Raw genomic sequence first — 24908 nt, forward strand, 5'->3', positions numbered from 1 at the left:
TTGCGCTTGCATTCCAAGGAATGGGGGAGGGACAACTGAATGCTGCACTAGGACAAGGACGTGGATGGTGATTGTTGCAAGTCTGCAATGACAGGTGCATGTCGGGAGGCATCTTCGCATGCACCAAGGATCACTTATAATGGCACACTTTTAGGCAGTGACCTGGGAGTCAGAAATGCTCACAGAGGTCTTCCCCATGCTGTTCCCATGTCTTTTCTGCACTGTATGCATGTGTCTGATGATGTGTCACACACCACATGGCCAGATAAGGTTGTAAATGTTAAAATGACATTTCCCAGTGAATTCATTTGTCTTGGTTGAAAGCAATGCAAAAGTGAAAAAACGCATAAAAAACGCTACGTGTGAACATAGCCCAAGATGTGGAGGAGTATTTTTGGTTTTGGTTATTTATTTTGCCTTATATACAAGTCATTGCCCTGGAAAGGTTGTTCCTTAACATATTTCCCAGGAAAATCCATTTTGGTTTCATTTTTGTATGTTTTATTGTGAGTCCGTAAGTGTGTATTACTCTGCCAACTTTGTTGACAGCAGTGACCTGGGAGTCAGAAATGCTATCAGGGGTCTTCCCCATGCTGTTCCCATGTCATTTGAGCACTGTTCCCATCAATTTGGGCAATTTTTAGGCCCTCTGCAGACCGCCGGGGGAAGCCACCTGAAAAATTCTCTAGTTTCCCATAGACTTACATTGGGCTTGTTACTCGGGTCGAGCACCCCAGTGTTCCTATTTGCTCGACCCGAGCAACGAGTACCCAAGCATTTTAGTGCTCGCTCATCACTAGCACTAACCAGTCAGGACACCTCAGCACCGCTGAACACACGTTCTGAGAGAACGCTGGCTGCTGGGCATGATAAAACCTCTAAGGCGTGACAGGCGATCTCAGGCCATTCATCCATTTTTGAAGACCAAAATGTAAAAGGATCAAAATCCTCACTGATGGTATTCGTATTGAGCTCTAGATAGTCCTCCACCATCCTCTCCAGTCGTTATCCACGTATCAGACTTTTACTCTGCTGTGCTGGTGCACGAGCTGGTCTAAAAAATGTGTGAAAGACTCACAGAAATTTCTTCTGCCAATTACTCTGCTTCTGCAGCTAATGTTTTGGCATTGACGAACTGGCATGCCGGAGGTTGAAAGACAACGGCTGCGATGCACACTGTGTGCCTCTTTCCTATCTTGGGGAAAAGCTCTATTAAGGTTGCTTAAAAACTTTTTTCGATACTCCAACATTAGCGTGTCCCTTTCCAGGGCGGGAAGCATATGCAAAATTTACTTTTATAATGCGGATCTAACAGAGTGGCAACCCAGTAGTCAGCATTATTTCGAATCCTAACTATATGGGGATCATGTTGCACAAAGTGCAGCAAGAAAGCACTCATATGTTGGGCTCTTTCAGGTGGTCCAAAGCCAGACTCTATTGTTGACTGCGTAACACTAATGCATGTTTCCTCCATCCCTTCCTGCCAACCACATTAAATAGAGAGCGGATGATTATCCTCTTCTTCTTCTGACTGTTGCTTGCCCATCACCTCTTCCTCCTCCATTTGTTCCCCGGCTCTTGCACCTTCACTAGCAGTATGTCTGGTATCACCAAACCCCCTCGGTCGCAGGAAGCCACCGCAACCTGGCATCTGCCTGTGTGACGACAGTCTGGAACTTTGAGACATTCTTATCCCTTCCACATCCTCCTCTTCTTCTGGGACAATCCCCTCCTGCCGCACGCTATTCAAAGTCTTCTCCAGCATGTAGATGACCGGAATAGTGATGCTGATGATGGCATTCTCAGCGCTAACTAGTTTAGTAGCCATTTCAAAACTGTGCAGAAGGGTGCAGAGGTCCTTAATCTGGTCCCACTCCGTAAACGTGATATTCTCCACATCCGTACTGCGTTTGCTTAGGCTATACAACATAACATACTGCGCCAGGGCTCGTTGCTGCTGCCACAGTTGCTGCAACATGTGTAGAGTGGAATTCCACCGCGTCGGCACATCGCATATTAACCTGTTAACTGGCATGGAGAAAGACCTCTGTATCGATGCAAGTCGATGACATGAGGGATGCGAAGAGCGGAAGTAAGCACACAGCTTCCATACTTTCTGAAGCAGCTCACCCAGGCCAGAATACATAGTATACATAGTTTGTAAAGCCGAATAAAGACTTGCGTCCATCAAGTTCGACCTGTTAGTTCTGTAATTGCTAAAGTTGATCCAGAGGAGGGCAAAAACCCCAAATCATAGAATCATAGAATCATAGAATGGTAGAGTTGGAAGGGACCTCCTGGGTCATCTGGTCCAACCCCCTGCTCAAAGCAGGATTCACTAGATCATCTCAGACAGATGTCTGTCCAGCCTCTGTTTGAAGACATCCATTGAAGGGGAACTAACCACCTCTCGTGGCAGCCTGTTCCACTCATTAATCACCCTAACTGTCAAAAAGTTTTTTCTAATATCTAATCTGTGTCTCCTCCCATTTAGTTTCATCCCATTGCTTCTAGTCTTTCCTTGTGCAAATGAGAATAAAGATGATCCTTCTACAATGTGACAGCCCTTGACATATTTGTAGACAGCTATTAAGTCTCCTCTCAGTCTTCTTTTTTGCAAGCTAAACATTCCCAAATCCTGCAACCGTTCCTCATAGGACATGGTTTGCAGACCAGTCACCATTCTGGTCGCTCTTCTCTGAACTTGCTCCAGTTTGTCTATGTCTTTTTTAAAATGTGGTGCCCAAAACTGTACACAGTATTCCAGATGAGGTCTGACCAAAGAGGAGTAAAGACCGATAATGACTTCACGTGATCTAGACTGTATGCTTCTGTTAATACATCCCAGAATTGTATTTGCCTTTTTTGCTGCTGCATCACACTGTTGACTCATGTTCAGTCTATGATCTATTAGTATACCTAAGTCTTTTTCACATGTACTGTTGCTTAGCTCTATTCCTCCCATTCTGTATATGCTTTTTTTATTTTTATTGCCCAGATGTAGTACTTTGCATTTTTCCCTGTTAAAAACCATTCTGTTGGTTGCTGCCCACTGCTCCAGTTTATTTAGGTCTTTTTGAATCCTCTCTCTCTCTTCTCTAGTATTAGCTATCCCTCCTAGCTTTGTGTCATCAGCAAATTTAATCAGTTTACCCTCAATTCCTTCATCTAAATCATTGATAAAGATGTTGAACAATACAGGTCCCAGGACGGAGCCCTGTGGTACCCCACTTGAGACATTCATCCAGCTGGATGTGAAGCCATTTACAACCACCCTTTGAGTCCGATCACTAAGCCAGTTATGAATCCACCTAACAGTTGCCTGGTCCATTGCATACTTGGTCATTTTTTCAATAAGGATGGTGTGAGATACTTTGTCAAATGCTTTGCTGAAGTCAAGATATACTATATCTACAGCATTTCCCTGATCCACCCAGTCAGTGATTCTGTCATAGAAGAAAATTAAGTTAGTCTGACATGACTTGTTAGTTACAAACCCATGCTGACTCTGGTTAATCACTTCATTCTTATCCATGTACTTACATATATGTTGTTTAATAATTTGTTCAAAGATCTTTCCTGGTATAGAAGTCAGACTCACCGGCCTATAGTTCCCTGGGTCCACCTTCTTCCCCTTTTTGAAGATAGGAACAACATTTGCTCTTCTCCAGTCTTCTGGGACTTCTCCTGTTCTCCAAGAATTTTCAAAGATTATGGAGAGTGGTTCTAAAATTTCTTCTACGATCTCCTTCAGTACTCTGGGGTGTAATTCATCTGGACCTGGAGACTTGAACTCATTTATGTTAGCTAAATATTCCCTCACAATCTTTCTGTTTACAGATAACTTGTATTCCTCTATTCCTTTAAAAGGACAGTGAAGATCAGTTGATGTTAAATTTTCTTTCTGAGTGAAAACAGATGCAAAATAGGAATTAAAAAGTTCGGCCTTCTCAACATCCTCTCTTACCATTTCTCCATTTTCATCCTGTAAAAATCCTATAGCATCTTTGACTTTTCTTTTACTTTTGACATACCCCCAAAATCCTTTTTTATTGCTTTTGACATCTCTTGCAAGCCTTAATTCATTGTCAGCTTTAGCTAACCTGATACGTGCCCTACAGGATCTGCAGACTGCATTTTAATCTTCTTTAGATATGCCTCCCTCTTTCCATTTAATAAACATTTCTTTCTTTCTTTTTAGCATGTGTTTAAGTTCTGTGTTCATCCATCCTGGTTTCCTTAAATGCTTCCCATTCTTCCTACTTTTCGGGATTGTTAACGATTGTGCTTTGAGAATCTCATTTTTAAAAATTTCCCATCCTTCCTGGACATTTTTGTCCTTAAGGACATCCAGCCATTGGATCCCTCCTATTCTCTTTCTGAGTCTCTTAAAATCTGCCTTTCTAAAATCTAACCTTGAAGTTTGAGTCTTCACATGTCTTCCTCCTCTAGTTATCCAAAATTCTATAATAGCATGATCGCTGCCTCCTAGGGTCCCAGCCACCTTTACCTCCTCAACCATTTCCTCCCTGTTTATAAGGATTAGATCCAAAGTAGCAGATCCCCTTGTTTTCTCCCCTACCTTTTGGAAGATAAAGTTGTCAGCAAGAGAGGATAAGAATTTGCTTGACCTGTTAGTTTTACTTGAGAGAGATTCCCAACAAATGTCTGGATAGTTGAAATCTCCCATGACCACTACGTCATATTTTTTGGAGAACTTGGTCATTTGATACATAAAGAGTTCATCCATATCTTCAGCTTGCCCAGGTGGCCTGTAGTAAATGCCTACAATGGTGTCCTTTCCGTTGTTCTCTCCTTGTATTCTTACCCAAACAGTTTCCACAGAACTCCCAGTCTCTGAAGCTTCAATCTCTGTGCAGATATACGCTTTTCTAACATACAATGCAACACCTCCTCCTCGTTTATCAAGTCTGTTTCTTGCAAATAAGTTGTATCCTTTTAGCCTTTTATTCTAATCATGTGTATCGTCCCACCAAGTTTCAGTGATTCCAATGACATCATATTCCTTTTCCTGCATTAGTAGTTCCAATTCTCCTTGTTTGTTGCCCATGCTTTGTGCATTTGTATAAAAACATTTTAGTTTGTGATTGGTTTCTCTTCCTCCCATATTTTTATTATTTAAATTGTTTTGTCTTTGTTCTTCCTTTCCACTTCCAGTAGCAGAGATCTCAATAGTATTTGTCAGCTGTATGGCTTTTTCTGGCCTTTTGCTTCCCTTCCCACATTGTTCTAGTTTAAAGCTCTTCTGATGAGTGTAGCAAGGCGACTTCCAAATACATGTTTTCCAGTCTTCGTAAGGTGCACCCCATCTCTAGCAAATAGTCCATCGTATAGGTAATTCATTCCGTGATGCAGAAATACAAATCCTTGTTGACGGCACCATCGACGTAGCCAGTTGTTCACCTGTAGAATCTTATTCCACCTCATTGTTCCATGGCCATCCACTGGGAGGATGGATGAGAAGACCACCTGCGCTCCCAATTCTTTCACTTTCTTGCCTAAGTCTTCAAAGTCACTGCAGATGGTTTCCAGGTCCTTTCTTGCGGTGTCATTTGTCCCCACATGTATTAGCAGGAATGGGTAGTGATCTGTAGGTCTGAAGAGTCTTGATATCCTGTCAGACACATCTTTAATTTTTGCTCCTGGAAGACAGCACATTTCTCTTGAGGTTATGTCTGGTCTGCAGATAGCGGCCTCTGTTCCTCTTAACAGGGAATCCCCCATGACCACCACTCTCCGTTTTTTCTTCACAACATTCTTCTTTCTCCATCCAGGAGGATTCTGAGGGCTTACAAGGTTATTCATTGCTGGCAAAGTCTTATTTTGCTGTATTTCTTCATGGTTCTCCTGCGTGAGAGCCTGGTACTGGTTCCTGAGCAGTATGGGTGCTGACTGCCTCTCGATCCTCCTGCTTCTGTGGGTCACATGTGTTATGTTCTGCTACCAAAGCTAAGGAAAGAGAGGAGATCTGTCCCTACTATAAGACTCAGCTGAATCCCTACGATGTAACAGGGAACCTGATCCTGCGATCAGACCTGCTAAAGTCCTAATCTAGTCTGTACGAAGACCTATAGATGTGGGGAGGAAATCCCTACAGGTACTAAGGACTGGGAGGAATATGGGACACCTCCTAACAGAAATAGTAGCAGACAGACGAACAAACAAAATAGATAGAACATAGAGGTCCGTAGACCAAGCAAACTAACAGAGTTAGATACAGAGCACAGGCTAGCCAGAAAGTAGATATACAATAAAGTCCAGCAAAGCCAGAAGGGCGGAGCAGGATTAAATAGGCCAACAAGGTCATGTGACCAGCAAAGGAAAAAAAACCTAACAGCAAGGTTCTAACAGTACCCCCCCTTCTAAGAGGATCCTCCGGATCCCCTAGGACCAGGCTTATCAGGAAATCTCCTGTGAAACGCTCTGATAAGTCTGGACGCGGAAACATCATCTGACCTCACCCAAGAGTTATCCTCGGGTCCGAAACCTTTCCAGGCCACAAGATACTGCAAACTACCTCTATACCGTCTAGAGTCAAGGATGCGAGAAATTTCATATTCCCCGTCCTCCACCACCGGAGGAACAGAGGCAGAGGCGTCACCATCCGACACGACAGCTTTTTTTAACAGAGAGACATGAAAGACCGGATTAATTCTCCGGGAGGTAGGAACCTCCAACCTAACAGCAGATTGGTTGACAACCTGAAGCACCTTAAAGGGCCCTACAAACTTGGGACCCAATTTCTTAGAAGGAATCCTCAACCGCAGATTCCTAGAGGACAACCAAACCATGTCACCAACAGCGAACAAAACCTCCTGTCGTTTCCTATCAAAGTAGTCTTTAGATTTTCTGTTGGCCTCCTGAAGATTACCACGCACATCCGTCCAAACTCTTTCCAAATCACCGGAAAAATTCTCCTCCTCAGGCACGGCAGATCCCAACTTGGAGAACGACCCAAACGACGGATGTCTCCCAGAACAACAAAAAAAAGGCGAACAACCAGCAGAAGAAGATGTATGATTGTTCAGAGCAAATTCGGCAAGTGGCAGAAACTCAGACCACCCCTCTTGATTGTCTGCCACAAAACAACGCAAGAACTGCTCAACATCCTGGTTTTTCCTTTCTGTTTGGCCATTAGATTCAGGATGGTATCCGGACGAAAACGACAAATGAATTCCCAACCTGTCACAAAAGGCACGCCAAAAACGAGCCACGAACTGAGGACCCCTATCAGAAACAATGTCAGTAGGAACGCCATGAAGTCTGACAATTTCCTTGACAAAGGCCTTAGCGAGAGTTTTAGCGCAGGGCAGTTTGACGAAGGGAACCAAGTGACACATCTTGCTAAAACGGTCCACGACCACCCAGATGACAGTAAAACCCTCAGAGGGGGGAAGGTCAGTTATAAAGTCCATAGCCAAATGTGTCCAAGGAGCACTGGGGACCTCCAAAGGACAAAGCAACCCCGCAGCAGGAGTATGTGAGGACTTGGATCTAGCACATATAGTACATTGGCGCACCCACTTAATGACTTCCTTCTGCCATCCAGGCCACCAAAAACTGCGACCCACCAGTCTCTTGGTCTCAGAGATTCCGGGATGACCTGCCAACCGAGATTCGTGACACTCAACAAACAAATCTCTCCTAAAGGTCCCAGGCACAAACAACCTCCCATGAGGAGTGTTAGATGGGGCATTCTCCTGTGCTTTAAGAATCTCATCTTCCAAAACGGAGTCTAAAGCAGCTATCACAACACCTTCTTGTAAAATGTTTTCCTCTTTCTCAGCACCGACTATGGGAGAAAAACTGCGAGACAAGGCATCCGCCTTAACATTCTTAGTACCAGGGATGTAAGTAACGGAGAAATTAAACCGCGAGAAAAACAGTGCCCACCTAGCCTGACGGGCATTCAGGCGCTTGGCAGCATCAAGATATATCAGATTTTTATGATCCGTAAGAACCTGAACGGGAAATTCCGCACCTTCCAAGAAGTGGCGCCAGTGTTCAAATGCGAGTTTAATAGCCAATAATTCCCGATTACCAATATCGTAATTCAATTCAGTCTCCGAAAATTTTTTGGAAAAAAAGGCACAAGGATGTAATCCATCCCCGTTATCCTGAGACAATACTGCGCCAACCCCCACAGAGGAAGCATCAACCTCAACCAAAAACGGCCTAGTAACATCAGGCTGCATAAGGATGGGAGCAGAGGTGAACCTCTCCTTGAGATACACAAAAGCTTCAATGGCCTCAGAAGACCACTGAACAGCATCAGCACCTTTCCTGGTGAGATCAGTCAGAGGTTTGACAATACTAGAAAAATTTTTTATGAATTTTCTATAGTAATTGGCGAAACCCAAAAACCTCTGTATCGATTTCAAACCAATAGGCCTAGGCCATTCCTGCACAGCCTGAACCTTAACCGGATCCATCTCAAAACCTTTGCTGGAGATAATGTAGCCCAAAAAACTAATTCTCTGTACAGCGAACTCACATTTCTCCAGCTTAGCAAAAAGCGAATTGTCCATTAATAACTGTAATACCTCACGCACGCTCCGCCAATGAGACTCCAGATCTGGCGAATAAATCAAAATGTCATCCAAATACACAACCACATTTTTACCAATCAAAGGTCTAAGGATGTCATTAATCAGATTCTGAAAAAATGCAGGAGCATTAGTAAGACCAAAAGGCATAACCAGATTCTCAAAATGACCCACAGGAGTGTTAAAAGCAGTCTTCCATTCATCACCCTCCTTCATGCGCAACAGATTGTATGCCCCCTTAAGGTCAATTTTAGAGAACCACTTGGCCCCCAATAACTGGTTAAACAGATCAGGAATCAATGGCAGTGGGTAAGGATTGCGTACCGTAATTTTGTTAATCTCACGGAAATCCAGACAAGGACGTAAACCACCGTCCTTTTTTTTTACAAAAAAAAATCCAACCGCCACAGGAGACTTAGAGGGCCTAATGTGACCGGCGGCCAAACTTGTCTGTATGTATTCCTCCAAAGCCTTCCTCTCAGGAATAGTAAGGTTAAATAAACGACTTTTAGGAAGAGTCGCTCCAGGGACAAATTCAATAGAACAATCATAGTCTCTATGGGGAGGCAAAACCTGCGATTCCTTCTCAGAAAAAACTCTCCAAAAATCCTGAATAGGAACAGGCAATTCTCCCCTATCCAAAGCTGCAATACGCCCGTTACAACACTTGTCATAACATTTATGGCTCCAGGATTTAATTTCACTGGTAGACCAATCCAGTACAGGATTGTGAAATTTTAACCAGGGCAAACCCAATATTACTGGAGAAGGCAAGTTATTCAACACTACCAAATCCAATTTCTCATGGTGAACACCATTAATAGTGAGAGGAAATTCACTGACCTTGAGAGTAATATTCTTCAAAGGGGAGCCATCCACAGAAACCACAGCAATGGGGGATGATAAAGGTTCAGGTTTTAAATTGAGTTTTTCCACGAATCCCCCATCAATTACATTCAATGTAGACCCGCAATCAACAAACACCCGAAATTCCATTAATTTTTCCTGAGCAATCGTGGAAGCAGCTAAAAATATACCCTTGGAATTTAAACAGGCAATACGGGCGTGACTGACCATTTTTTTTTCTTTCTTCATACGAAGCTCACAGCCTTTAATCAAATGACCAGATTTTCCGCAATAGTAACACAAGCCTTCTGAAAAACGACGATCTTTTTCTTGAGAGCGAGGTGCCACCGATCCAATCTCCATCGGTTCACCACTGTTAGTACACACATTATCATAACCAGAAACTGACATAGCAGAGGATTTGCTCTCATTAACCCTAGCACGCAGTCTCCTATCCACCCGTATAGCTAATTGCATAGCCTGTTGTAAATCCTCAGGTGTAGGATAAGCAATTAGCAGGTCTTTAACCCTTTCACTGAGCCCAGCAAGAAATAGACTTTTCAGAGCAGAATCGTTCCACCCTGTTTGAGTAGACCAACGACGAAAATGTGTACAATATTTTTCTACAGTACCAGATCCTTGTTTTAGACGTCTCAACTCAGTCTCAGCTGATGCGACACGGTCAGGATCATCATATAATAGTCCTAAAGCAGAAAAAAAACTATCCACTGATCTGAAGCATGTATCACTAGGTTGCAAAGAAAAGGCCCACTCCTGAGGCTCTTTGCGCAAAAGTGACATTATGAACCCTACGCGCTGGGATTCATCCCCAGAGGACTTGGGTCTCAAACGAAAATACAATAAGCAAGCATTTTTAAATGAAAAAAATTCTCGATGTTCACCAAAAAATAAATCCGGCAAACATACCTTAGGCTCCAAGAAATATGCTCCAGGACAGTTACTCACGTGCTGACGGAGCTCGGCCACTTCCAGAGAGAGTCCCTGCAGGTGTTTAGCCAAATCCTGAACCGACACCATGATGGAACAAAAAAAAAAAAAAATCTTTCCTTAGAGAATTTGCAGGCTGGACTTACTGTTATGTTCTGCTACCAAAGCTAAGGAAAGAGAGGAGATCTGTCCCTACTATAAGACTCAGCTGAATCCCTACGATGTAACAGGGAACCTGATCCTGCGATCAGACCTGCTAAAGTCCTAATCTAGTCTGTACGAAGACCTATAGATGTGGGGAGGAAATCCCTACAGGTACTAAGGACTGGGAGGAATATGGGACACCTCCTAACAGAAATAGTAGCAGACAGACGAACAAACAAAATAGATAGAACATAGAGGTCCGTAGACCAAGCAAACTAACAGAGTTAGATACAGAGCACAGGCTAGCCAGAAAGTAGATATACAATAAAGTCCAGCAAAGCCAGAAGGGCGGAGCAGGATTAAATAGGCCAACAAGGTCATGTGACCAGCAAAGGAAAAAAAACCTAACAGCAAGGTTCTAACAACATGCTTCCATTCCTCTGTTTCGTCAGGTGCAGTTCGAATTTCTTCTCTTTCTGAATCATGAAGAGATAATTCTGCTCTGTCTAAGAACTCTTCACCTTCCTTAATGATTTTCAAGGTAGTTAACCTCTCTTCTAGATTTCGCAACTTTTCCTCCAACAGGGACACAAGCTTGCATTTCTGGCATGTGAAGTTTGGCTTTTCCACTGGCAAGTCTGTGAACATGTAGCAGGATATGCAGCTCACCAAATGGCTCCTGGACTCTTCCATGTTCTTATTGTTAATGTTCTGAAAACAGTGAAAAAAGCTTAAAAAAAAAGCTTAAAAATGCGCGCGCCAATAGGCACGCGGTTTACCGATGTCCTCTTTTCAGCTCCAACAGCCAAAATCCAGTGTTCTTTGAGCTCGCGGAGACTCTTCACTTACCCCAAAATGCAGTGGGAATATGCAAATTATCTCCTCAGGACTCCTCCCCTGATTTAGCCAATCTTCACCTGAGGAAAAATTCCCTCCCGACTCTGAAACCAGCAGTCAGAATAAATCCCTGTATCAACCTACTATTTTAGGTTGTGGCAGATAAATCGCTGCACCATCAGGTTGAGGACGTGAGCCATGCAAAGCACATGTGTGAGTTGACCTCGGTGTAGGGTCGCCAACAGGTTCGCACCGTTATCGCACACGGCATTCCCTGGCTCCATGTTCAGCGAAAACAGCGATTGCTGAAACTGAGCCTGGAGAGCTGTCCACAACTCTTCAGCTGTATGACTGCAATCTCCAAGGCATATTAATTTGAACACTGCCTGATTACGGTGAGCCCTCGCTGCACAGTACGGAGGTAGTGTGGATTCGCTCTGCACTGTTGGAACGCATGTCTCTTTAAGGCAAAGGTTGATTGCGCAGGTGGAGGTCCTAAAGGAGGTGGAGGATGCAGAAGCAGTGGAGGAAGTGTGAAATACAGAGTTTTTTTCTGCAAGCCTTGGAGACTCCAAGATTTATGGAGCAGCCCCTTCCCCCCCTGTCCCCACAGCCACCAGAGTCACCCAGTGCCCAGTCAGCGAGATGTAACGCCCTTGGCCATGCTTACTCGTCCAGGTGTCTGTGGTGAAATGCACCCTGGCAGATATAGAAATAGTCAAGGAATGGGTGATGTTGTTTGCTGATGTAGCACAAGCACAGCTTTCTTAGAGAAGTAATGGTGACTAGGCAACTTGTACTGGGGGACTGCGACGGCCATCAGATTTTGGAAACCATCTGTATCTATCAGGCGGAAAGGCAGCATTTCTGTGGCCAACAGATTTGAGATGGTGGAGTTCAACCTCTTAGCTTTGTCATGTGTAGGATGAAACAATCTTTTACATGACCACAACTGCGTGACCGAGGGCTGGCTGCAGTGCTGAGAAAGGGCAGAGTACTGTTAAATGGACAAATTGCTGGACTGTGAGTGAGGTGCAGGCACAGATGTTACGGTGGATTGAGAAACGTGTGGTGTGCTTGATGAAACAAACACAGCAGGCATGTCCACTTCTGTTACAGCTGACGGGCTCTCACTCAGCCTGACTGGAGTGGGTAGAGAACCAGAAGTTTTGTGGTGGGAGACCTGCATGCCAATACTTGGCATGGTAATAGAGGAGGAGGAAGAAGCAGCGGATGCGGTTGATGGGGCAGCTGATGGTTGTTGAGGTCCGCTGGTCTGCATTTTTGCGCAGTGAGATTCCCAGCGTAACACATGTTGTGTGTGCATGTGAAGGTTCATCCATGTAGTAGTCAAATTATTACACTTTTTCCCTCTACTGAGTTTTTTCTTGTAAAGTGTGCAGATAATGTGAGTTGGCTCAGCCTTTGCGGTCTAAAAAAAGGCCCAGGCAAGGCAACCCTTGCCACCCCTGCGAGCTGAAGACCCGCGACAGTTGTGGCTAAGAATGCAATGCTTGTCGTGCTTGCATCACTCCGTTTCTGCGCCATAGGCTGGAAGGTAACCTCCTCGTCTTCCTCCTCCACCTCTTCAGATGAGCTACTCGGCAGTGTGACTCTGGGTTCACACCAAGTAGGATATTCAACCTCGTCATCATCCAATATGTTATCCCATTCCTCGCCCTCAGAGTGACCCTTCTCCTCTTGTTGGCCTTATAGCACAGTACAGTCCGTGACGCGCCCCCTGGGGCTGTGGGGTACTCAGTAGCCGGGTCGGTCCTGTATCGGCGTAGTCACGGTGGCAGTGACCCAGCCCGTGGCCCCGGGAGGTCAAATAATTAAAGAAAAGGGGAATAAAGTTTTTAGGATAATGTTCGTGACGCCACCCGTGGTATCCGGCTATATGGGGCCGCTGCTGCGGTGCAGATCCACTGGAGCTGATGGTGACGCAGCAGAGTTGGTTCAGCTCTCCACGGGCAGAGCTTAGCTCCAGGGCAGTATATGGTGATTTTTAGAGGCAGATGTTGTCAGTGCAGTGTAGTGCTGAGCAGGTGACGCAGTAATTAGCCAAGGACACAGTGGGGTGCAGTCTTCAGGTTTTACTCACAGTTCTTAAGTTCTCCAGGTTACAGTTACCGGTGTGTAACCGCCCACGTCGTCCTGTGTCCTCTGGGGTAGTGATCTAGCAAACTCTCAGGTATCTCAGGAGCACTTGGATGGGACCCCATTCTGTGTACCTCTCCATGTCGTCTCACTGCACTGCCTCTATTGCCCTCCTACCCTTCTCCTCACACTCAGTGTCCCAAGCCAGTGGCCGCGGGCTTTGTCGAGCGACGTCCTCTTTGAACCCTTGGTCCTCTATGGCCACCTTTTCGCTTTTCGGCTATTAAGTGTGGAGTGTGGCTACAGCACCTGAAATGCTGCAGCCTCTAGTTTGCTACTGCGGCCTGATCCCTCCACGTCAGCGTGAATTCAGGTGCACAGGTGGCCTCTGCACTCGCCGTGCACCTGGAATCCCTTCTGTCTCTCTGCAGCCCTCCTCACTGCTCCCGTCTTCTTTCCTCACTTTCCTCCTGGGTCTCTCTGACTGGGCCCAATTCCTCTCTTCTTCCTTGCTCTCCTGAGCAGAGCTCCTCCTGAGCTCCCAGCTTCCAACTGACTCCACTCTCCACTCTGAGCAGACTCTGAACTCACTCCCTCTAGAACTTTCTACCCTTTCTTTTATACTCCTACTCTCTGTGCTCCCCTGAACTTCTTCCTCCACCCACCTCCTCTACCTAGTTCCACCCTCCAGCTAGGGACCAGGGACTGTGCTCTCCCTTAGGAGCAATCTCACCCTTCCCTACTGAAGTGGAGTGCATTGGATGTGGGTGTGTGGGTCCCGGGTAGTACTCCCTCCATACCTGAGAGTGGAGGGAGAGATACAGTACCTCTGTGGCAACTGGACCCGCAGGGGCGCCACATCAGCTTGAGACTCAGGTATCTGAGTCTCATCAGGATCACCTCCCTCCCCAGTGGTTAACGTCTAGTGACGAGGGTCAGGAACTTGATCGGATCCTACTCCGTCCTGCCCCGATTCCAACGTATAAAAATTTTGGGCATCGGTGCAGATGCTTTCGTCATCTTCTTGACTCTGTGAATGTTTGGAGTACACCGAACAAAGTATTTTTTTTACTGTGGATGACGCCTATATAACATACTATACACATAAGCTCAAGCAGTATCAGCTCAGCTTTTAAGGAAGAGACATAAAACTATGACTAAAAATTAATTGTTTATTTCAAGTCTTAAAACCAACAATAACAAAAATTAAAAAGCAGAGACCTTCCGGTTCCATCCATCGAATATTACATGAAATATAAATAAAGAACATAGCTTGGTCACAGACCTGAGTGAGGTTCCCAAAGTAGCAAAAATATGCAGAGCCCCATAATATACCTCATAAACCAAATGGATATGTCAGCAAAGAGATCTCCAAAACGGAAAAAGGAGAGTGACTCTTGCTAATGTGCCCAAATGAATCTAATTATCCCCCAAATAAATATATAAAGTGCAAAGTGCATGTATGGACAAAGTCTCTGTATTATATAGGGACAATAAGGTACACTATAGTAAACAATGGGTTAATGAGGGCTATGCATAAATACTTACATGAGAAGGACTGGTATAATAGGTATGATGGGTATGGAACCTGCCCCGACGACGCCGTTTCACAAGGGCTTCTTCCAAGGGGGCGAAACGGCGTCACGCCATTTTTAAACTGAGATGTTCCTGCTGTATAGTGTTAGGAACCGAACAAAGTATTTATTTACTGTGGATGACGACTGAATAACATAGGAGATATTCTCCAAACTATTTCAAACTCAGATCTAGCCTGCTGTATAACATTAGCAATAACAAAAAATAGATTTTTTGACTCTGCACAAACTCTGAATACAGCTGAATTTCACCGCCACTAAAAGGACTAGGTGACTTATAGCAGAGTTTAACATGTTTGCGACAGAAAAAAAAAATTTTAGACTCTGTCTAGCAACAGAAAAAATATTTTTTTTTACTCTGAAAACAGCTGAAGTTCATCCCCACTAAAATAGTAGGTGGATTTTAGCAGACTGTATCACGTTTGCCACACAAAAAAATCTTTGGTGGACTTTGGCTAGCAACAGAAAAAAAATATTTGTATTACTGTACATAAAGCTGAAGTTCATCCACTAAAAAATGACAAACTGGCTAGTACATCTTGCACTATCACATTAGCAAATGAAAAAAAAGGTTTTTGTGCTCTGCACTCAGAAGCTCTGCACTGACAAGCTCTGCAGATAGCTGAATTTCAACACCACAAAATCAAAAAGTGGCCTACAAGGGCTTGCTTGCTTGCTTTATCACATTAGCAAGTGCAAAAATAGATTGAAGGTCTGCATGGAGCACAGACCGTACAACCGGTGCACAACACTGTTCTGTGCCATAGGTCCTGCTCTTTCTGTCAAAATCTCAGTAATTGCACAAAAACAAAAAAGAGGGGCTGCAAGGTAGATTGAACAGGTACACAGCACAGGACTTATCTACACTATCTGACTTCCACAGAAGCGCCCATCTATCTAGCTAATATCTCTCGTTACACAGGACGCAACACACTCAGCAGCGTCTATCTCCTTCAATGACATGCATAAAATGGCGCTGAAGGAACATGGTCGGTTTTTATATGGAGAGGACATGTGATTTCAGCAGCCAATTGAAGAAGCCATTGTGTCTGGGACACTGTGGATGCTTCCTGCGCTCTGATTGGCTAGCCGCGCTTTCCTGACTTAAAGTTACCGCCTACAGGGAAAAAAAAAAAGAAAGAAGCGCGCCGGTGATCTGACCTGTTCTGAGCTATCACCAGCCCCCCCCCCCCACTCATCTGCCACATCTCTCCACTCATCATACACAAGCACTATGCTAGCAAAACTGTAAAAAATGCTGTAGTTGGTCCGCAATCGTGTAACTACGTAAATTTGCTGAGCGTTACCGAATTTAACAAATTTTGCTCGCCTTTCGGAACACAAATCCAAATGTGCCATATTCGTGTTGAACTTAAGTTTGGAGATTGGATCTCAAACATATATGCTCATCACTACTCCTCACCTCTGTACTGCGCAGCCAGGGCTCACCACAATCAGGCAGTGTTTAAATTAATATACCTTGGAAATAGCAGTCATACAGATCAAGAGTTGTGGACAGCTATCCTTGCCGAGTTTGAGCAATGGCTGTCTCCACTGAACCTGGAGCCAGGGAAGTCTGTGTGCGATAATGGCACAAACCTTGTGGCAGCCCTATGCCGGGGCAATCTCACACACGTGCCTTGCATGGCTCACATCCTCAACCTGATGGTATAGAAATTTTTCCACCACTATCCTGGCCTGGATGCTCTGCTGCAGAAACCACTGTCTTTTTGTGCTCATTTCTGCCATTTGCAAGCCGCGGGTCGCTACAGAGATCTTTCATCCTACAGATTAACAGGTTGATATGCGATGTGCCGACATGGTGTAATTCCACTCTGCACATGTTGCAGCGACTGTGGCAGCAGTATCTCATAGCCTATGCAAATGCAGTACGGATGTGGTGCAAATCACACTTGCGGAGTGGACACAGATGAAGGACCTCTGCACCCTTCTGCACATTTTTGAAATGGCTACTAAGATGGTTAGTGCGGACGATGCCGTCATCAGCATCACTATTCCGGTCATATACATGCAGGAGCATACTTTGAATAGTCTGCGGGAGGAGGTGGTGGTCCCAGTGGAAGAGGACGAAGCAGAGGAGGATGTAGAAGCGTTAACAATATCTCTAAGTTCTGGTTTGTTGTCTAACAGGCGGTTGCCATGGGATGAATTAATGGTGGAGGAAGAGGTGATGAATGCGCAACAGTTAGGAGATGAAGAGGATAATGATTCCCTCTCTGTTGTCCATGGTTGCCAGGAGGGGATGGAGGAAGAAAGCTTGCGTTTTATCCCACCACCAATACACTATGGACTTGGACCTCATGAAAGAGACCGACCCATGAGCGCCTTCTTGCAGCAGTATCTGCAACATGCTTGTTGCCCATATTGTTAAGATTCAAAATAGTGCTGATTAGTGGGTTGCTACTCTGTTTGATCCATGGTACAAAAGTAAATTTTGTCAGTTGCTTTCCCCCCTGGAAAGGTACTCGCCCATGCTGCAGAATCAAAATATGCTTGAAGACAATCTTGAGGGTGGTTTTCTCCAAGACAGCAGTGAGGCACACAGTGTGCATCGCAGTGATAGACTTTCAACATCGGGAACGTTGAGTCGTCAATGCAGAAACATTAGCAGTCTTGCAGCGCTGACGTCCTGGGTTCCAATCCCACCAAGGGCAACATCTGCAAGGAGTTTGAATGTTCTCCTCGTATTTGCGAGGGTTTCCTCCAGGTACTCATTTTTCTTCCCACACTCCAAAGACATACTGATAGGAAATTTAGATTGTGAGACCAATGCGTACAGTGCCACTAATGTCTGTAAATGTCTGTAAAGCGCTGTGGAGTTATTGGCGCCATATAAGTGAGTAAATGAATAAATAGAAATTGATTCCACTTTAGTGATATCTGCCCAGAATTATTGGAATTGTTTGGTCTCCATGTTGTGTCTCCTTCATTTGTATTGCCTGAATTTGGCAGATCTCTCAAAGCACCAGGCCTACACCTGTCACTCATCCACAAGTTACTGATCAAACTTTAAGCTAGAAATACTGCTCCAAGCCCTATCCAATGCTTAAATGTGTCATGGTTTTAGGACCACACTATTGACACAAAGAATTTATATTGTGAAATGTGGACTCCTGTCTGGAGCACAATACTAGCACAAAATAATTAAAAGATAAAATGTGGTCTGCTTTATGTAGCATGGTAGTAACAGAAAAAATTAGTTTTTTTTACTGTGGGTGAGCCTTGGATACAGCAGAATCTCAGCGCAAAAGAATTATAATCTCAGATGTGGCCTACTTTTCGTAGCACGGTAGTAACAGAATAAATTTGCATTTTATCATGTCAACCCCTGTACAGAGAAGAATAACAGTACCAAAGAATTAAAAGCTCAAATGTAGCCTAGTTTGTGTAGCACTGTAGTAGCAGCAAATATTGAGATTTAGTAATGTGAACCCCTGGATGGAGAACAAAGAATTACAAGCAGAGATGTGGTCCGCTGTATCACGCTAGTAACAGAAGAAATTAGATTTTTTTTACTGTGGACGAGGCCTGTATATAGCAGAATCTCAGCTCCGGAAAATTACAAGCTGAGATATGGTCTGATGCATGTTTCATGATAGTAAAAAACAAACTTCGATTTTATCATGTGTACCCCTGTATGTAGAACAATATCAGCACCCAAAAATTTCAAACTGACTGGCCATGCACACCAGGATTGGGGGATAAGGGGTACCATACATACCAGGATTGGGGGATGAGGGGTACCATACATACCAGGATTGGGGGATGAGGGGAACATGCATACCAAGATTGAGGGATGAGAGGACCACGTATACCAGGATTGGGGGATGAGGGATGCCATACTTACCAGGATTGAGAGATGAGGGGGTACCATGCATACCAGGATTAGGGGATCAGGGGACCACACATACCAGGATTGGGGGATGAGGGGGCCACACATACCAGGATTGGGGAATGAGGGGCTCACACATACCAGGATTGGGGAATGAGGGGCTCACACATACCAGGATTGGGGAATGAGGGGGCCACACATACCAGGATTGAGGGATGAGGTGTACCATGCATACCAGGATTGGGGGATGAGGTGTACCATGCATAACAGGATAGGGATCTGGAGGGGCCATGCATACCAGGATTCGGATGAGAGACCATGCATACCAGGATAAGGATGAGGGGTACCATGCATACCAGGATTGGGGGATGAGGAGTGCCATGCATACCAGGATTGGGGATGAGGGGTGCCATGCATACCAGGATTGGAGGGTGAGGGGACCATGCATACCAGGATTGAGGGATGAGGGGACCATGCATACCAGGAATGGGGGATGAGGGGACCATGCATACCAGGATTGAGGGATGAGGGGTATCATGCATACCTGGATTGGGAGATGAGGGGGCCACGAATACCAGGATTGGGGGAAGAGGGGTACCATACATACCAGGACTGAGGGATGAGGGGTACCATACATACCAGGATTGGGGGATGAGGGGTACCATGCATACCAGGATTGGGGGATGAGGGGTACCATGCATACCAGGATTGGGGGATGAGGAGTGCCATGCATACCAGGATTGGGGATGAGGGGTGCCATGCATACCAGGATTAGAGAAAGAGGGGTGCCATGCATACCAGGATTGAGGGGTGAGAGGTACCATGCATACCAGGATTGGGGGATAAGGGGTACCATGCATACCTGGAGTGTGGGATGAGAGGTACCATGCATACCAGGATAGGGATCTGGGGGGGCATGCATACCAGGATAGGGATGAGGGGTACCATGTATACCAGGATTGGGGATGAGGGGTGCCATACATACCAGGATTGGGGGATGAGGTGTACCATGCATACCAGGATTGGGGGATGAGGGGTACCATGCATAACAAGATAGGGATCTGGAGGGGCCATGCATACCAGGATTCGGATGAGAGACCATGCATACCAGGATAAGGATGAGGGGTACCATGCATACCAGGATTGGGGGATGAGGAGTGCCATGCATACCAGGATTGGGGATGAAGAGTGCCATGCATACCAGGATTGGGGATGAGGGGTGCCATGCATACCAGGATTGGAGGGTGAGGGGACCATGCATACCAGGATTGAGGGATGAGGGGACCATGCATACCAGGAATGGGGGATGAGGGGACCATGCATACCAGGATTGAGGGATGAGGGGTATCATGCATACCAGGATTGGGGGATGAGGGGTACCATGCATAACAGGATAGGGATCTGGAGGGGCCATGCATACCAGGATTCGGATGAGAGACCATGCATACCAGGATAAGGATGAGGGGTACCATGCATACCAGGATTGAGGGGTGAGAGGTACCATGCATACCAGGATTGGGGGATAAGGGGTACCATGCATACCAGGAGTGTGGGATGAGGGGTACCATGCATACCAGGAGAGGGATCTGGGGGGGCATGCATACCAGGATAGGGATGAGGGGTACCATGTATACCAGGATTGGGGATGAGGGGGCCATACATACCAGGATTGGGGGATGAGGTGTACCATGCATACCAGGATTGGGGGATGAGGGGTACCATGCATAACAGGATAGGGATCTGGAGGGGCCATGCATACCAGGATTCAGATGAGAGACCATGCATACCAGGATAAGGATGAGGGGTACCATGCATACCAGGATTGGGGGATGAGGAGTGCCATGCATACCAGGATTGGGGATGAAGAGTGCCATGCATACCAGGATTGGGGATGAGGGGTGCCATGCATACCAGGATTGGGGATGAAGAGTGCCATGCATACCAGGATTGGGGATGAGGGGTGCCATGCATACCAGGATTGGAGGGTGAGGGGACCATGCATACCAGGATTGAGGGATGAGGGGACCATGCATACCAGGAATGGGGGATGAGGGGACCATGCATACCAGGATTGAGGGATGAGGGGTATCATGCATACCAGGATTGGGGGATGAGGGGTACCATGCATAACAGGATAGGGATCTGGAGGGGCCATGCATACCAGGATTCGGATGAGAGACCATGCGTACCAGGATAAGGATGAGGGGTACCATGCATACCAGGATTGAGGGGTGAGAGGTACCATGCATACCAGGATTGGGGGATAAGGGGTACCATGCATACCAGGAGTGTGGGATGAGGGGTACCATGCATACCAGGATAGGGATCTGGGGGGGCATGCATACCAGGATAGGGATGAGGGGTACCATGTATACCAGGATTGGGGATGAGGGGTGCCATACATACCAGGATTGGGGGATGAGGTGTACCATGCATACCAGGATTGGGGGATGAGGGGTACCATGCATAACAGGATAGGGATCTGGAGGGGCCATGCATACCAGGATTCGGATGAGAGACCATGCATACCAGGATAAGGATGAGGGGTACCATGCATACCAGGATTGGGGGATGAGGAGTGCCATGCATACCAGGATTGGGGATGAAGAGTGCCATGCATACCAGGATTGGGGATGAGGGGTGCCATGCATACCAGGATTGGAGGGTGAGGGGACCATGCATACCAGGATTGAGGGATGAGGGGACCATGCATACCAGTAATGGGGGATGAGGGGACCATGCATACCAGGATTGAGGGATGAGGGGTATCATGCATACCTGGATTGGGAGATGAGGGGGCCACGAATACCAGGATTGGGGGAAGAGGGGTACCATACATACCAGGACTGAGGGATGAGGGGTACCATACATACCAGGATTGGGGGATGAGGGGTACCATGCATACCAGGATTGGGGGATGAGGGGTACCATGCATACCAGGATTGGGGGATGAGGAGTGCCATGCATACCAGGATTGGGGATGAGGGGTGCCATGCATAACAGGATTGGAGAAAGAGGGGTGCCATGCATACCAGGATTGAGGGGTGAGAGGTACCATGCATACCAGGATTGGGGGATAAGGGGTACCATGCATACCAGGAGTGTGGGATGAGGGGTACCATGCATACAAGGATAGGGATCTGGGGGGGCATGCATACCAGGATAGGGATGAGGGGTACCATGTATACCAGGATTGGGGGTGAGGGGTGCCATGCATACAGGATTGGGGGTGAGGGGTGTCAGGCATACCAGGATTGGGGGTGAGGGGTGCCATGCATACCAGGATTGAGGGTGAGGGGTGCAATGCATACCAGGATTGGAGGTGAGGGGTGCCATGCATACCAGGATAGGGACGAGGGCAGCACATAACAGGATGGGGGAACAGGATTGGGGAGCACAAATACCAGGATGGGAGACCATATACCAATAAAAATGCTCGCCACCCGAGCGTAGAACGGGCTCAATAGCTAGTGTTTATATAATTGTGTATGGCAAATTCAGGAACTGCTGGAAGCCATACCTGGCTCCTTGCTTCAAAGCCTTTTTTAAAAAGCCTAATTGGGTAATTCCCTTATTTAAGACTGAGGTGGATTATAATAGAGGCAATATGGCTGTGTTTTCCCCAGTAGCCCAGACAGACCACGTTATAAACACCCCTGAAACTGAATGTGGGAATAACCCAATCAGGCTTTCTTTCTTTTTTTTTTGTTTTCAAAAGCTGACACCAGTGCCAGACTTGCCTGCTAATTATCTCTTGTTTACAACTCAGCTCACTCTGATTCAAATTAAGAGTTTTGAGCTGTAATGTTATATCAGACACAGCCCAGGAAAAAGGCCCCAAAACAGTAAATAGAATATAGAATACATACATAATATGTCCGAAAACAAGTTGGTAATACTGCAATACTAGAGGATGTTTCCATACAAAATAAATTAACATTTATTTAGAAAATGTGATTCATTTCCTGATATTGCATCACAACAGTGACATTTAAGTTTCTTTGGAAATTCTAACAGCTGCATAGCATACTTCAGTTTCTTCACAACATTTCTTGTAACTTCATGTAATGGTCAGAGGAGTTATCAATCTGTCTATCTCACTAGCACATATCTACCTATCTATCATCTACATGGTATTGGTTATCTTTCTTAAGTTAGTGTTGATTCAATCAGATGTTTTATAGGATTTGAAAAAGTCAAGCTTTCATTTGTGTTTTTTTGTATGTTTATTTTTCTTTAATTTCACAGATTCAAATGGCAAAGTGGACAAAATCATCTGCAAATGATGAGGATACTACATGTCTTGACCAGCTAGAATACAGTCAATTGGATGATCAGTCTATCAAATCATTAATACCAATTTGTAAGTTTTTCTTGGTTTTATTGCTGTTTTAAACCATAGCTAATAATAATAAGAATATTATTATTATTAGCTTCTTGGCTTCTATATATTTTATTCCCAGGGAAATAATTGTAAATACCCATGGGACTTGTTCCCTCTGTGTTAGTCATCTTGTCTAGGCTATATGTATGGTAGACGTGTCCCTGGTGGACTTGTATGAAATAGAACTTGTACTAATAGGAAAATGGGGAAATCATTTTTCTCCTTAGATGATTCTACGCTTCTTACTGTTTTACTTAAAAGTGAACAATAGTCATATAAAATATATTGTTGGCAATTTTTTTAAAAATGACAACTGTTAAATGGGTGGTCCCATGAATAGAATCCCTCTACATGTGCCCTACTAGGAATATTGTTCCCTTAAACTCAGTTATGGGCCAAAAGAGAACTACTGGTGGACCTGATCTGTCCATGCATATCTTTATTTCCATGGTTGCCATATAAAGCTACGAGTACCCTGCAGTGCTTTTGAGCTCTATGGCCCTGGTTTTCTTCTCCCACCAATATCAACTGATTGCCTGGGTGATAGAAAAGTGGCTCTTTTTATAAAACAACCTCTTTATTTGGGGCTTTTTCACAATGCTTTAAAATTAACCTAGACTCAATTAAATAAAACATATTTAAAGTTTAAGAACTTCCTCTGAGAAGGAACATGTACAGTATAAATGTTTCATCTTTTTTTTTGTGGTAGATTCAGTATTATAGTATTGTACTATTACGATTGTATTGTTGCCCAATCACATTATTGCTTCATTACGATATCCTCTTTGAAAAGAAAGCCTCAGCATGGAAATAACTGAGTGCTATAATTCCTCACTAATGTGGGTTTGCAGATATTTCCTCACTAGTAAAACCTTACAAAACAATGTCAGACAATGCCCTATACTGGCTGCTATGAGCCTCAAAAACAGAGCTCTATCTATCTATCTATCTATCTATCTATCTATCTATCTATCTATCTATCTATTTATCTACATGCACACACATATTAGTATGTTGGAAATTTTGACCATTGTTTGGATTGCTTAATACTCGTGCATATATACATACAGTCATGGCTAGTGTTGAGCCACCCCCGTAGTGTTCGGGTTCGGTTCGGTTCGTCGAACACCGGGATGTTCGAGGAACTGTTCGTCGAACTGTTCGTCGAACACCTTAGAACACCGTCGAACACCGTTAAAACCAATGGCAGGCAAACAAAAACACATAGAAACACATAGAAAACACCTGCAAAGGTGTCCAAAAGCTGACAAACTGCTCAGAAGACACTCTCTTTAAAAAAGCCGGCCGGCAAATTCAGCAGCGGCATACACCGGTACCCGACAATTTAGACAAGAAGGAATAGAGCATCACACATAGATTAGATAGATAGAAACATGTCAGTCACACATATAAGAAGCACAGTGACAATGTTGGTTACTGCACTTGTCATTTAGTGTAAAGGATTTATTAAAAAAAATATTAGTGTTTTCATGCACCGTCTCTTTAAAAAAGCCGGCCGGCAATTCAGCATCTGTACCCGACAATTTAGAACAGAAAGAATAGAGCTTCACACATAGATTAGATAGATAGAAACATGTCAGTCACATATATAATAAGTACAGTGATAGTGTTGC

General features: G+C 45.0%; 1 protein-coding gene across 2 annotated transcripts in view; it reads left to right on the forward strand.

Annotated features, from left to right (window-relative positions):
• The first annotated feature begins 22871 nt into the window (after nt 1-22871).
• Nucleotides 22872-24908, forward strand: part of LOC141158951 (macrophage scavenger receptor types I and II-like) — a 110302-nt gene continuing 108265 nt past the window's right edge. The window contains exons 1-2 of one of the 2 annotated variants that reach the window (XM_073645419.1): nt 22872-23023; nt 23139-23253. In XM_073645419.1, coding sequence (XP_073501520.1) covers nt 22958-23023; nt 23139-23253 — 181 coding nt within the window. In that variant the 5' untranslated portion in view covers nt 22872-22957. Of the gene's footprint in view, nt 23044-23138; nt 23254-24908 lie in introns of both variants that reach the window. The other variant, XM_073645420.1, reaches the window with a different exon arrangement.

The sequence above is a fragment of the Phyllobates terribilis genome, unplaced genomic scaffold (assembly GCF_046119375.1).
Source record: "Phyllobates terribilis strain yellow unplaced genomic scaffold, ASM4611937v1 Scaffold_1__5_contigs__length_1240528914, whole genome shotgun sequence".
NCBI lineage: Eukaryota > Metazoa > Chordata > Amphibia > Anura > Dendrobatidae > Phyllobates > Phyllobates terribilis.